This window comes from Hyla sarda, chromosome 1, assembly GCF_029499605.1.
Source record: "Hyla sarda isolate aHylSar1 chromosome 1, aHylSar1.hap1, whole genome shotgun sequence".
In the NCBI taxonomy this organism is placed as follows: Eukaryota; Metazoa; Chordata; class Amphibia; order Anura; family Hylidae; genus Hyla; species Hyla sarda.
The window spans coordinates 224,277,985-224,293,014 of record NC_079189.1 but is presented as its reverse complement, the minus strand read 5'-3'; the positions used below and the strand labels follow the sequence as shown (position 1 = coordinate 224,293,014).

At 46.4% G+C, this 15,030-nt stretch overlaps 1 protein-coding gene across 4 annotated transcripts in view; it reads left to right on the top strand.

Moving 5' to 3' along the window:
• PDE6B (phosphodiesterase 6B) overlaps nucleotides 1–15,030 on the top strand; it is a 107,686-nt gene that overhangs the window by 36,371 nt on the left and 56,285 nt on the right. For 2 of the 4 annotated variants that reach the window (XM_056551925.1, XM_056551926.1), the window contains 2 exons: nucleotides 12,128–12,194; nucleotides 14,889–14,936. In XM_056551925.1, coding sequence (XP_056407900.1) covers nucleotides 12,128–12,194; nucleotides 14,889–14,936 — 115 coding nt within the window. Of the gene's footprint in view, nucleotides 1–12,127; nucleotides 12,195–14,729; nucleotides 14,754–14,888; nucleotides 14,937–15,030 lie in introns of those variants that run through there. The other 2 variants (XM_056551927.1, XM_056551928.1) reach the window with 2 other exon arrangements.

Genomic DNA, 15,030 nt, shown 5'->3' with positions numbered 1-15,030 from the left:
ATTTTTTGCGCCTGAATCTGATGTTTTTGTCGGTACCATATTTGCATTGATCAGACTTTTTGATCACTTTTTATTCATCTTTTCATGATATAAAAAGTGACCAAAAACATGCTATTTTGGACTTTGGAATTTTTTTGCGCGTACGCCATTGAACATGCGGTTTAAAAAGCGGTATATTTTTATAATTCGGACATTTCCGCACGCGGCAAAACCACATATGTTTATTTTTATTTACACTGTTTTTTTTTTTTTATTCTTGGAAATGCCAGGTGATTCAAACTTTTATTAGGGGAAGGGATCATTGAAAGGGTTAATGATTTTTTTACACTTTTCTTATGCAATATTATAGCTCCTATAGGGGACTATAACATTGCATTAACTGATCTTTTACACTGATCAATCCATCTCCATAGGAATGGATCAATCAGTGTTTTCGGCGATTGCATGCTCAAGCCTGGATATCAGGCTTGAAGCATTCATTCGGCGATCGGACAGCGCAGGAGAAGGTAAGAAGACCTCCTCCTGTGCTACAGCTGTTCGGGATGCCGCGATTATACCGCGGCGATCCCGAACAGCTCCCTGAGCTAGCCGGGCACTTTTACTTTTGTTTTTAGCCGCCCGGCTCAGCTTTGATTGCGCGGCTAAAGGGTTAATAGCGCATGGCACCGCGATCAGTGCCGCGCGCTATTAGAGGCGGGTCCCTGCTTCACTATGATCCCGGGCCCGCCGCGATATGATGCGGGGTTACCGTGTAACCCCGCGTTATATCACGGAGCAGGACTAGGGGCGTAAGTTTATGCCCCTGGTCCTTAACAGGTTAAAGATCAATGTTGAAATTTGCATTAAGCATGTATTTAGCTACTGCTAAACATCCAAAAATTGAAGAGCCAAGGCCGGAGGCATCAGGGAGGCAAGTAGTTCCTGAAAGACACAGAATGAGTCAGGAGCAGTCAGGAGCAGTACCCAAGAGGGTTTCATAACCCCTTACAGTTAAAAATCAATGTTGAAATTTGCATTAAGCATGTATTTAGCTACTGCTAAACATCCAAAAATTTAAGGCTTAAGGCCTGAGGCATCAGGGAGGAAAGTAGTTCCTGAAAGACACAGGATGAGTCAGGAGCAGGCATTCGCAGTAACCAAGAGGGTTTCATAACCCCTTACATTTAAAGATCAATGTTGACATTTGCATTAAGCATGTATTTAGCTACTGCTAAACTTCAAAAAATTAAAGGCCCAAGGCCAGAAGCATCAGTGAGGCAAGTAGTTCCTGAAAGACACAGGATGAGCCAGGAGCAGGCAATGGCAGTACCAAAGAGGGTTTCATAACCAACCATAATTGGGAAATGTTGGTGTAGCAGCATGGTCAATCTACTCTGAGGCATCTGGCATTGGTGGCTGGAAATCCTGGCTGATCCATCCCTGATTCATCTTGACAAACGTCAGTCTCTCCACATTTTTAGTGGACAGACGAGTTCGCCTTGGGGTGACTATGGCCCCGACCACACTAAACACCCGCTCTGATGGCACACTACTGGCCGGGCAGGACAGCTTTTCCAGGGCAAACTCTGCTAGTTGTGGCCATAAATCAAGTTTGGCTGCCCAGAAGTCCAGCAGATCTTCAATGGTTGTCGGCATGGTCATGTCTACCCTTCAATTCCCTGGTTGAACTTGATGGACGTATGTCTTTTTTCAACCGTACTAACTATGTAACTATAAGGTATGCCACCACCTGCTGCTGATGAGTTGCTTCACTATGCGGGTGGAGAAAGCTACTCCTCAGCGACTGTAGACTCAGGCTGCTGCTGATTGAGCTGACACTGCTCAGCAGCCATGGCAGTGGAAGGTGAGCGCAGAGGGCCCCCCGAGTCAGACCTGCGAGTGGATGGACCATGTGGGCGATAGGCATCGGCCAACTGACTACGTAGAATCTCTCTGTAGTAGGTCAGTTTGTCCTCCCTCTCAGTGGGTGTAAAAAAGGCCCCGATTTTGGGACGGTAGTGAGGGTCTAATAAGGTGGTGATCCAGAAGTCATCCGGCTGACGAATTTTGACAATTCGGGGGTCACAACGCAAGCAACTGAGCATGCATCGTGCCATTTGCGCCAGTGACTCAGAGGGACTACCTGCCTCCATCTCCACTGCATACTGCCACGGTGTGTCTGGGTCCTCTGTCTCGCCTTCCTCATAACCCTCCAGCTCCTCTGGCTGCTCCTGCTCCTCCTCTCCTGTCCGATGACTAGAAACACCGGCCATCTCATCCAACCTAAACTGTGCTCCTTTTGCCCTCATCATCCTCCTCCTCCAGTTCAGCTCCCACAGGGCTCATGTAGCCTTGAGATGTAGGCGCAATGTCTCCATTACCGTGACCAGCCATGGTTTCAATCATTTGTTGTAGGAAATGTAAGAGTGGAATTACGTCGTTCATGGCGTAATCCAGGCGATTTACAAATAATGTGGCTTCCTCAAAGGGCCTCAGCAAACGGCAGGAGTCACGTATGAGCTGCCACTGGTTCACATTGAAGTTACACAGGGGAGTACTCCTATCTGCTTGGATCATCAAGAAATCGGTGATGGATTTTCTTTGTTCGTATAGTCTGTCCAATATGTGAAGGGTGGAATTCCAACGTGTGGCAACGTCACAAATAAGACTATGTTGTGGAATACTGTTCTGACGCTGCAGCTCAAGGAAGGTGTGCTTGGTGATGTTCGAGTGGCTGAAGTGCAAGCACAGTTTCCTTGTCATTTTCAGGATGTTTTGCAAATGGGGTGAAGACTTGAGGAAGTGCTTGACAACCAGATTCAACACGTGTGCCATGCAGGGCGTATGTTTCACACTTCCTTGTTGCAGCGCAGACACATTTATTCTTCCCGTTGTCGGTCAACATGGTTCCCATTTCCAAATTTCGTGGAGTAAGCCATACTCGGATTTCTTTACGAATGAACTTCAGCAGTTCCTCCCCTGTGTGACTCCGTTCTCCAAGGCAAACCATGTGAAGAACAGCTTGACACCGCCGTGCCCTACACACATGTTACAATGAAAGGCCACCGAGATTTGGACGTGCAGTGGAGGCCGAGGACATGGTGGAGGATGAGGAGGCGGCGTCACACACTGTAACAGGACCAACTGCTAGAGAGCGAGAGCGTGGAGGAGGAAGCAGTGTGACCTGTCCAAGTTGCTGTTGTGGCTGTGCAGGAACCACATTTACCGAGTGGGCCGTAAAAGACAAGTATTGTCCTTGCCCGTAGTTACAGCTCCACACGTCAGCGCTGCCGTACACACCGACAGTCTCAAGGACTGGCCCACCTTCTCTTGTACAAACTTATGTAGGGCTGGTACTGCCTTCTTTGCAAAGCAATAACGGCTTGGGACTCTCCACCTCGGCTCGGCACAAGCCATCAATTCTCTGAAAGGTGCAGAGTCCATCACTTGAAAAGGGAGGGACTGCAACACCAGCAACTTGGACAGGAGCACATTCAACTTCTGTGCCGTTGGATAAGTGGGCGCATACTGTTGTCTCTTGGACATGGTTTCGCCGATGGATTGTTGGCGGAATGGCTGACTAAAAGCGGGAGAAGCAGGAGCGACAGATGGAGGGTTTGACACATAGCTCCGTTCGGCTGAGGTGGTGGAGCCTTGGCAGGATGAAGGAGGGAGCGGATGGCCACTGGATGATGCATAAGGCTGGACCACTACATCGGAGCCACGGTTCTCCCAGGCCGCTTTATGGTGGTGAAGCATGTGTTGACGCAGGGCCGTGGTGCCGACATTGGGACCCTGCCCACGCTTCACCTTCTGCCGACAGATCTTGCATGTGGCTACGTGAACCTCCTCCGGATGCCTTATGAAAAAACTTCCACACCGCCGAGTAGCTGATTTTCCCACCTGCAGTCCGCACTAATTGACTGCTACTGGTGCCGTCTCCAGGAACCCCTGTTTCACTACCTCCAGGAAAGGTAGGCTGCCGCGAAGCAGGTGGCTCCTGATGATGATGAAGCCCCTTCTGCACCCGGCTCCCAATTGCTATTGGCTTCATTATCATCAACAGGTGTGTGCACGTCACTGATGTCCTCCTCCGGTTCCCCAACAGTGTCTGGTTCAGGACCCTGAACACTTGCAACACCGCCTCCCATGTCACTCTCCACATCACTACTTGGCCGCCTAGTGGAGTAAGCGGTGCATGTCTCCTCCCCTTCTTGGCTGTCCAGTAGCTGCTGACTGTCCTCTATTAGATCGTCCTCAGTAAATAGTGTAGCTGAACCCACAGCATAAGATACTTCTCTAGGAGAGGGAACAGCATAGAACAAAGGCAATGGGAGGACAGGGACTGCTCCCGGGCCATGCCAACTGAGGGTTGTGTCTGAGGAACCCACCGACTGTTGACTGGGGGTGTCAGATGTCACTTGTGATGATGTGGATGAGCGTGTTAACCAATCGATGACGGCAGATGGGTTGCTGGTCGAGACAAGACCGCTGGCTGATAACGGGAGCTCAGGCCTCTCGCTGCGACTCCTGCTGCCACTCGCCCCAAGTCTGCTGCCAACTCTGCCTGAAGTATTTAGGCCTTTGCCACTCCTCTTTGCACGTCCTGGTACTTCTCTGTATGACATACTTAGTGCGTTTATGAGGGTATTACAATATGCTACACTACTCTTTAAACAGTTGTAACGATTCGGCTGGCTGGAGGTGGATCCTCTGTGCCAGAGAGGGATTGGCGTGGACCGTGTCGGTGGACCGGTTCTAAGGTGCTACTGGTATTCACCAGAGCCCGCCGCAAAGCGGGATGGTCTTGCAGCGGCGGTAGCAACCAGGTCGTATCCACCGGCAACGGCTCAATCTCTCTGACTGCTGAGATAAGCGCGGTACAAGGGAGTAGACAAGAGCAAGGTCGGATGTAGCAGAAGGTCAGGGCAGGCAGCAAGGATCATAGTCAGGGGCAACGGCAGGAGGTCTGGAACACAGGCTAGGAACACACACGGAAACGCTTTCACTGTCACAATGGCAACAAGATCCAGCAAGGGAGTGCAGGGGAAGGGAGGTATTAGTAGGGAAGTGCACAGGTGCAGGTACTGATTAAAACCTCATGCGCCAATCAGTGGCGCACCGGCCCTTTAAATCGCAAAGACCAGGCGCGCGCGCCCTAAGGAGCGGGGCCGCGCGCGCCGGGACAGCACAGACGGGGAACGGGTCTGGTAAGAGAGTCGGGATGCGCATCGCGAGCGGGCGTGTCCCGCATCGCGAATCGCATCCCGGCTGGGAACATTATCGCAGCGCACCCGGTCGGCAGGTCTGACCGGGGCGCTGCGAATAGGAGAACGCTGTGAGCGCTCCGGGGAGGAGTGGGGACCCGGAGCGCTCGGCGTAACAGTACCCCCCCCCCTTGGGTCTCCCCCTCTTTTTGGAACCTGAGAATTTGAGGATAAGATTCTTGTCCAGGATGTTGTCCTCAGGTTCCCATGACCTCTCCTCTGGGCCGCAATTCTCCCAATCAACCCAAAATTTTTTTTTACCTCTGACCGTCTTGGATGCCAGAATTTCTTTCACCGAAAAAACGTCAGAGGACCCGGAAACTGGTGTGGGAGAAACAACTTTGGGAGAGAAGCGGTTAAGGATGAGTGGTTTAAGGAGAGAGACATGGAAAGCATTGGGAATACGCAGAGAAGGAGGAAGAAGGAGTTTGTAAGAGACAGGGTTGATTTGGTACTTGATTTTGAAAGGACCAAGATAACGTGGTCCCAGTTTATAACTGGGGACACGAAAGCGGACATACTTGGCGGAGAGCCATACTTTGTCTCCGGGAGAAAAAATGGGGGGAATTCTTCTTTTCCTATCGGCATGTTTTTTCATCCGGGATGAGGCCTGTAAGAGAAAATTTTGAGTCTTTTTCCATATGGTGGAGAAGTCCCGAGTCACCTCATCAACAGCGGGCAAACCAGAGGGCATGGGAGTGGGAAGGGGGGAAGAGGGTGACGGCCGTACACCACGAAGAATGGGGATTTAGCGGAAGATTCAGAGACTCTGAAATTGTACGAGAATTCGGTCCATGGTAGAAGATCTGCCCAGTCATCCTGGCGGGAGGAAACAAAATGTCGCAAATAGTCACCCAGAACCTGATTAATTCTTTCTACTTGCCCATTGGATTGGGGATGATAAGAAGATGAGAAGTTTAATTTTGAGCTGATTACAGAGGGCCCTCCAGAATTTAGACACAAATTGAACTCCTCTATCCGAGACGATATGCGTGGGTAGCCCATGAAGGCGAAAAATGTGTATAAAAAATTGTTTCGCCAACTGAGGCGCAGAAGGAAGACCTGGAAGAGGGATAAAATGTGCCATCTTGGAGAATCGATCAACGACCACCCAAATAACTGTGTTACCATGGGATAAAGGTAAGTCAGTAATAAAGTCCATACCAATCTGAGACCATGGTCGTTCAGGAACAGGCAAAGGATGGAGGAGACCAGCAGGCTTCTGGCGAGGGGTCTTGTCCCGGGCACAGACTGTACAAGCCCGCACGAAATCAACAACATCAGCTTCCAGGGTAGGCCACCAGTAAAATCGAGAGATGAGCTGGATGGATTTTTTGATGCCAGCATGGCCTGCGAGGTGTGAGGAGTGTCCCCACTTGAGAATCCTGAGGCGCTGGTGTGGAGAGATGAAGGTCTTCCCTGGAGGAGTTTGTCTGATGGAAGCTGGAGAAGTGGAGATCAGACAGTCCGGAGGAATAATGTGTTGCAGGGAAGCTTCCACTTCAGAGGCATCCGATGAACGAGAGAGGGCATCAGCCCTAATGTTCTTGTCAGCAGGGCGAAAATGAATTTCAAAGTTAAAACGGGCAAAGAACAACGACCACCTAGCCTGGCGAGGGTTCAGTCGTTGGGCAGACTGAAGATAAGAGAGATTCTTGTGATCAGTGTATACAATAACTGGATATTTGGATCCCTCCAGCAGGTGCCTCCATTCCTCAAGCGACAATTTTATGGCCAGTAGTTCTCGATCACCAATGAAACCACAAGTAACAGCATGTCCGGAAGAATTTTTTTGTAGGAGTACTGCTCCAGCTCCCACCGAGGAGGCGTCTACCTCCAGCGAGAAGGGCTTAGATGGATCAGGTCTGGAGAGTACGGGAGCAGAAGAAAAGGCAGTCTTGAGATGATTGAATGCGTCTTCCGCTTGAGGAGGCCAGGACTTAGGGTTGGCGTTTTTCTTGGTTAGGGCCACGATAGGAGCCACAATAGTGGAAAAGTGCGGAATAAATTGTCTGTAATAATTGGCAAACCCCAAAAAACGTTGGATAGCTCTGAGTCCGGAGGGGCGTGGCCAATCCAATACGGCTGATAGTTTATCTGGGTCCATTTGTAGTCCCTGGCCAGAGACTAAGTATCCTAGGAAGGGAAGAGATTGACATTCAAAGAGACATTTTTCCATTTTGGAATATAATTGATTGTCCCGAAGTCTCTGAAGAACCATGCGGACATGCTGGCGGTGTTCTTCTAGGTTAGCAGAAAAAATCAAAATATCGTCTAGGTAAACCACAACACATGTATATAGAAGATCACGAAAAATTTCATTTACAAAGTCTTGGAAGACGGCAGGGGCGTTGCAAAGCCCAAAGGGCATAACCAGATATTCAAAGTGTCCATCTCTGGTGTTAAATGCGGTCTTCCACTCGTCCCCCTCCCTGATGCGGATGAGATTATATGCACCTCTTAAGTCCAGCTTGGTAAAGATGTGGGCGCCTCGTAGGCGATCAAAGAGTTCCGAGATAAGAGGTAGGGGATAGCGTTTTTTTACAGTGATTTTATTAAGTCCGCGGTAATCAATGCAAGGGCGTAAGGAGCCGTCTTTTTTGGAAACGAAAAAAAATCCAGCTCCGGCAGGGGAGGAAGACTTGCGGATAAACCCCTTTTTTAAATTCTCTTGGAAGTATTCCGACATGGTTTGTGTTTCCGGAGCAGACAGAGGATAGATTCTGCCCCGGGGTGGAGTAGTACCAGGGAGGAGGTCAATAGGACAGTCATAAGGCCTGTGAGGAGGCAAAGTCTCTGCTTGTTTTTTGCAAAAAACATCAGCATAATCCAGATAGGCCTTGGGGAGACCAGATATCGGAGGAACCACAGGGTCTTGGCTGACAGTACAGGGAGCAGGCTTAAGACAGTCCTTGTGGCAAGAAGTACCCCAGTTCTTGATTTCCCCGGTGGTCCCATCGAGGGTTGGGGAATGGCGTTGAAGCCACGGTAGTCCAAGAAGAATTTCCGAAGTGCAGTTAGAGAGGACCAGAAATTCAATTTTTTCGTGATGGGGTCCGATGCACATTAAGAGGGGTTCCGTGCGGTAACGCACAGCACAGTCCAATCTTTCATTATTAACAGAGGCGATGTAGAGGGGTCTGGCGAGACTGGTCACCGGGATGTTGAACCTGTTGATGAAAGAGGCCAAAATAAAATTTCCTGCAGATCCGGAATCCAAGAAGGCCATAGCTGAGAAGGAGAAGGTAGAAGAAGAAATCCGCATAGGCACAGTAAGACGTGGAGAAGCAGAGTTCACATCAAGAGCTGTCTCACCTTTGTGCAGAGTCAGCGTGCGTCTTTCCTGACGTGGAGGTCGGATAGGACAATCCTTCAAGAAATGTTCGGTACTGGCACAGTACAGGCAAAGGTTCTCCATGCGGCGTCGTGTCCTCTCTTGAGATGTCAAGCGAGACCGGTCAACTTGCATAGCCTCCACGGCGGAAGGCACAGGAACGGATTGCAGTGGACCAGAGGAAAGAGGTGCCGGGGAGAGGCACCGTCTCGCGCGAACAAAGTCCATATCCTGGCGGAGCTCCTGACGCCTTTCGGAAAAATGCATGTCAATGCGGGTGGCAAGATGAATAAGTTCATGCAGGTTAGCAGGGATTTCTCGTGCGGCCAGCACATCTTTGATGTTACTGGATAGGCCTTTTTTTAAAGGTCACGCAGAGGGCCTCGTTATTCCAGGACAATTCGGAGGCGAGAGTACGGAATTGGATGGCGTACTCAACAACAGAAGAATTACCCTGGACCAGGTTCAGCAGGGCAGTCTCGGCAGAAGAGGCTCGGGCAGGTTCCTCGAAGACACTTCGAATCTCCGTGAAGAAAGAGTGTACAGAGGCAGTGACAGGATCATTGCGGTCCCAGAGCGGTGTGGCCCACGACAGGGCTTTCCCAGACAGAAGGCTGACTACGAAAGCCACCCTTGACCTTTCAGTTGGAAACTGGTCAGACATCATCTCCAAATGCAGGGAACATTGTGAAAGAAAACCACGGCAAAATTTAGAGTCCCCATCAAATTTGTCCGGCAAAGATAAACGGAGGCTGGATGCGGCCACTCGCTGCGGAGGAGGTGCAGGAGCTGGCGGAGGAGATGATTGTTGAAGCTGTGGTAGTAACTGCTGTAGCATCACGGTCAGTTGAGACAGCTGGTGGCCTTGTTGCGCTATCTGTTGCGACTGCTGGGCGACCACCGTGGTGAGGTCAGCGACAACTGGCAGCGGGACCTCAGCGGGATCCATGGCCGGATCTACTGTCACGATTCGGCTGGCTGGAGGTGGATCCTCTGTGCCAGAGAGGGATTGGCGTGGACCTTGTCGGTGGACCGGTTCTAAGGTGCTACTGGTATTCACCAGAGCCCGCCGCAAAGCAGGATGGTCTTGCAGCGGCGGTAGCAACCAGGTCGTATCCACCGGCAACAGCTCAACCTCTCTGACTGCTGAGATAAGCGCGGTACAAGGGAGTAGACAAGAGCAAGGTCGGACGTAGCAGAAGGTCAGGGCAGGCAGCAAGGATCGTAGTCAGGGGCAACGGCAGGAGGTCTGGAACACAGGCTAGGAACATACAAGGAAACGCTTTCACTGGCACAATGGCAACAAGATCCGGCAAGGGAGTGCAGGGGAAGGGAGGTATAAGTAGGGAAGTGCACAGGTGAAGGTACTGATTAAAACCGCATGCGCCAATCAGTGGCGCATCGGCCCTTTAAATCGCAAAGACCCGGCGCGCGTGCGCCCTTAGGAGCGGGGCCGCGCGCGCCGGGACAGCACAGACGGGGAACGGGTCTGGTAAGCGAGTCGGGATGCGCATCGCGAGCGGGCACGTCCCGCATCGCGAATCGCATCCCGGCCTGGAACATTATCGCAGCGCACCCGGTCGGCAGGTCTGACCGGGGCTCTGCGAATAGGAGAACGCTGTGAGCGCTCCGGGGAGGAGTGGGGACCCGGAGCGCTCGGCGTAACAACAGTATTTGTCTAGAACAGCAGCAGGTGATTACTTATGGCTGTCCTTCACAGTATGTAGGCCCTTTACAGATTAACAGGTACAAGATGGTACACTACTTGGATGTACGTATGCGGTATGCACTGATGAGGGCAGTAATATGCGCAACTATAGGCAGAAAAAACTCTGTATTTCTTAAAAACACCAGCCGGTGAATACTATTGTTTGGACTTTGACGGTATGAGCACCTTGACAGATTAACAGGTACTAAATGGTACAATCCTTGGATGTACCTATGCGGTATGCAGTGATGAGGGCAGTAATATGCGTAACTATAGGCAGAAAAAACTCTGTATTTTTTACAAAAAACACCAGCCAGTGAATACTATTGTGTGGACTTTGACGGTATGGAGCACCTTGACAGATTAACAGGTACTAAATGGTACAATACTTGGATGTACCTATGCGGTATGCACTGATGAGGGCAGTAATATGTGCAACTATAGGCATAAAAAACTCTGTATTTCTTAAAAACACCAGACGGTGAATACTATTGTTTGGACTTTGACGGTATGGAGCACCTTGACAGATTAACAGGTACTAAATGGTACAATACTTGGATGTACCTATGCGGTATGCACTGATGAGGGCAGCAATATGTGCAACTATAGGCAGAAAAAACTCTGTATTTTTTTAAAAACACCAGCCGGTGAATGCTATTGTTTGGACTTTGACAGTATGGAGCACCTTGACAGATTAACAGGTACTAAATGGTACAACAATACTTGGATGTACCTATGCGGTATGCACTGATGAGGGCAATAATATGCGCAACTATATGCAGAAAAAATAAGTATTTTTTAAAAACACGAGCAGGTGATTACTTTTGCCAGGAGTCAGGACTTTCCATGTATCTAGACTTGTTACAGATACAGAATAGTAGACTGCTTTGATGTAGGCATGTGGTATGCAGGTATGAGGGCAGACAAATGCACTACAGTCTGCTGAAAAATAACGTATTTGTGAACAGCAGCAGGACCCAACAGTGCAGCACCACAAAAAAAAAAAATGCAGGGATTAAACCCTAAATTGCACTCTGTCACACAATTCTGAGCAGCAGATTATTTCTGGAGCAAAAAAAAATACTGAATTGCGCTGAAGAATTAGGTGGTAAGATGGTTGATAAAGTTCAGGCAGCTTGGAGATCTGTATGAGGCAGCTGACAGCTATCTGCCCCTCTCTGCTGCAATGCTCAATAACGTGAATAGGAAGTTTAGCTATCAATGATCCTTCTCAGATTAACAGCAAAGCACTCTGCACTCCTGTCTTTCCTCAATGCTGATGTGACTAGCAGTTGCAGTGTAACGCTGTGGTATAAGCTATTCACACACACGCAGTCCCGTTCTCTCTATCTCTGAGTACATAGACGAAATGAAGTGAGGCAAGATGGCTGCCGATTATATAAGGCTGTGACATCACAGGGGTCAATGAATGCTGATAGGCTGCATCTCACATGTGATTCAGGGTCATCCCACCTACCTTCATTCCCGCCGCTGTTTCCCACCCTCCCATAATCCCCTGCCCCATGTACTCACATGTGATTCCGCCATCTTAGGTCTCCAATAGCCTGGAGTGCTGTAAAATGAAGTTTAATTAAGCAATTCGCGCGATCGAATCACAGCGATATTCGCATTCGTTGCGAATCAAATTTTTCATGAAATTCGTAACGAATTCGGGTTCTTCAACTTCGATTCGCTCATCTCTAGTTATGACTTACCTTAGTTTTAGAAGTAGACCACAAATACATCCACTAAGTAATATGCAACATAAAAGAACAAATATATATTTGGTATCTTATAAGTTTTTTCCCTATTATATATTGTTATTTTTTTCCCCCCAAGAAACCCTCCAGCTGATCACTGGGCTCTGGTTAGTGGGCTCCCAACTTACGTTGCAGAGAGTGGATTTGTAAGTTTATATTTTTTTTTTCTAAATGCTTTGCATACAAATAATCCTATGATGTTTTCTAGCCGTGTCTTATCAAATTGCTGTTTTTGTAAGAATACAAAAATTACATTTTGTATTTATGTATTACTTTCTTTAACCACCTTAAAGGGGTAATCCGGTGGAAAACATTTTTTTTAAATCAACTGGTGCCAGAAAGTTAAACAGATTTGTAAATTACTTCTATTAAAAAATCTTTATCCTTCCAGTACTTTTTAGCAGCTGTATGCTACGGAGAAAATGTTTTCCTTTTTGAATTTCATTTTTGTCTTGTCCACAGTGCTCTCTGCTGACACTTGATGCCCGTATCAGGAACTGTCCAGAGCAGAAGAAAATCCTCATAGCAAACCTATGCTACTCTGGATAGTTCCTGACATGGACAGAGGTGTCAGCAGAGAGCACTGTGGACAAGACAAAAAAGAAATTCAAAAAGCATACAGCTGCTAAAAAGTACTGAAAGAATAAAGATTTTTTACTAGAAGTAATTTACAAATCTGTTTAACTTTCTGGCACCAGTTGATTTAAAAAAAAGTTTTCCACATGAGTACCCCTTTAACCCCTTATAGACATCCCGTTTTTACCTAAATTCCCGGGTCCAGTTTTTCAAATTTGGCATATGTCTCTTTAAGTTGTTATGATGCAGTTACTGAGCAAAGCGATTCTAAGATGACATATTGTCCTTTATATTAGTAATAATAAAATAGTAGTAATATAAAAAAAAAAATTCTGATGTTTTTTTATTATAATTTTTTTACAGCGTAAAAATGATGTTATCTTTATTCTGTAGGTCAGTACGATTGATTATGTCTAAGGAGCTATGTGGGGGGTTTATTTTTTTATCATTTAGATCATTCATCATTTATCATTCATCATTTTATAATTTTTATCATTTAGATGGAACTTTTTGACCAGCTTTTATTTCTTTTATTCAATCTTTTCTGGAATGTGATGTGACAAAAAAATTAAAAATAAAATAAATAAATAAATTAAAAAAACACAATTCTGGATTTTTGATTTATTTACACTGTTAATCATGTGGGATCATTAACATATTTAATAGTTTAGTGCATTGTGCAGGTGGCAATAACATACAAACATTTTATTTACATTTTTTATTTGAAAAAGGGGTTAAATTTTAACTAGGGGTGATTTTCTTTTAAAATGTTTTTTAAAAACTTTTTTGTTGCTCCATTTAATTGGCATTTTAATGTTATTGCCTACAAATGACAAATACAGGCCTAGGGCTTGCATGACAGATGGTGATCCCGTTGCGGGAAGCGGATTCAACCCCTGACCACCACCAACACACTACCAGCATTATTTAAATTGTGCTGTCAGCTTTGACAGTAGCATTTAACCCCTTCAGAATTTGGCCAATTTTTTTTGTTTTTGCTCTTCGATTTTAACCCCTGGAAAACAGTTTTTTTTTTTTATTTTTTATATATTTTTTTTTTAATCAACTGGTGGCAAAAAGTTAAACAGATCTGTAAATTAATTCTATTTAAAAATCTTAAAGGGGTTATCCAGGAAATTTTTTTTTATATATCAACTGGCTCCAGAAAGTTAAACAGTTTTGTAAATTAATTCTATTAAAAAATCCTAATCCTTTCAGTACTTATGAGTTGATGAAGTTAAGTTGTTCTGTTCTGTCTAAGTGCTCTCTGATGACACCTGTCTCGGGAACCGCCCAGTTTAGAAGCAAATCCCCATAGCAAACCTCTTCTATTCTGTGCAGTTCCCGAGACAAGCAGAGATGTCAGCAGAGAGCACTGTTGCCAGACAGAAAAGAACAACTCAACTTCAGCAGCTGATAATTATTGAAAGGATTACGATTTTTTAATAGAAGTAATTTACAAATCTGTTTAACTTTCTGTAGCCAGTTGATATAAAATAAAAAAAATAAAAAATAATAAAAAGCTTTTGCCTGGAATACCCCTTTAATCCTTCCAGTACTTATCAGCTGCTGTATACTGCAGAGGAAGTTGAGTATTTATTTTCTGTCTGACCACAGTGGTCTCTGCTGACACCTCTGTCCATGTGAGGAACTGTCCAGAGTAGGAGCAAATCCCCTTAGCAAACCTATCCTGCTCTGGACAGTTCCTGACATGGACAGGGGTGTCAGCAGAGAGCACTGTGGTCAGACAAAAAAAGAAATTAAAAAAAGAAAAGAACTTCCTCTGTAGTATACAGCAGCTGATAAGTACTGGAAGGATTAAGATTTTTAAATAGAAGTAGTTTACAAATCTGTTCAACTTTCTGGCACCAGTATAAAATTGTTTTCCACTGGAGACACAGCCAATTTTTATTTTTGCCTTTTTTTTCTCCTTACCTTTTAAGAGCCTTAACTCTTTTATTTTTTCATATGCAGACTTATAAGAGGGCTTGTGTTTTGCACAACCTATTGCACTTTGTAGTGAAACCTTTCATTTTACCATAAAATGTATGGTGACATCAAAAAATATTATTGTAGAACCTGCTCTGGGGGAAACTCCTGGAAGAATGCATCATATAGCTAACTCTTTGGTCAGAAATGAGGGCACCCAACACAGACTTATTCTGATCATTTGCCCGGTATGATAGGCACACTTTTATGTGATCATTATGTCAACACTGGACAGAAATGTATGATCTTAAGCTATGTTATTTTTATTCTTGTAGATTTGCAACATTATGAATGCAGCTGCAGATGAAATGTTCAAATTTCAGGTAATAATATAATTCTTGTAGGCAATGCAGTACTTGTGGTTATTGGACATAAAGTTCCCCCTAACTCAGGGTTTTTTATACAGTGTGTCTCAAG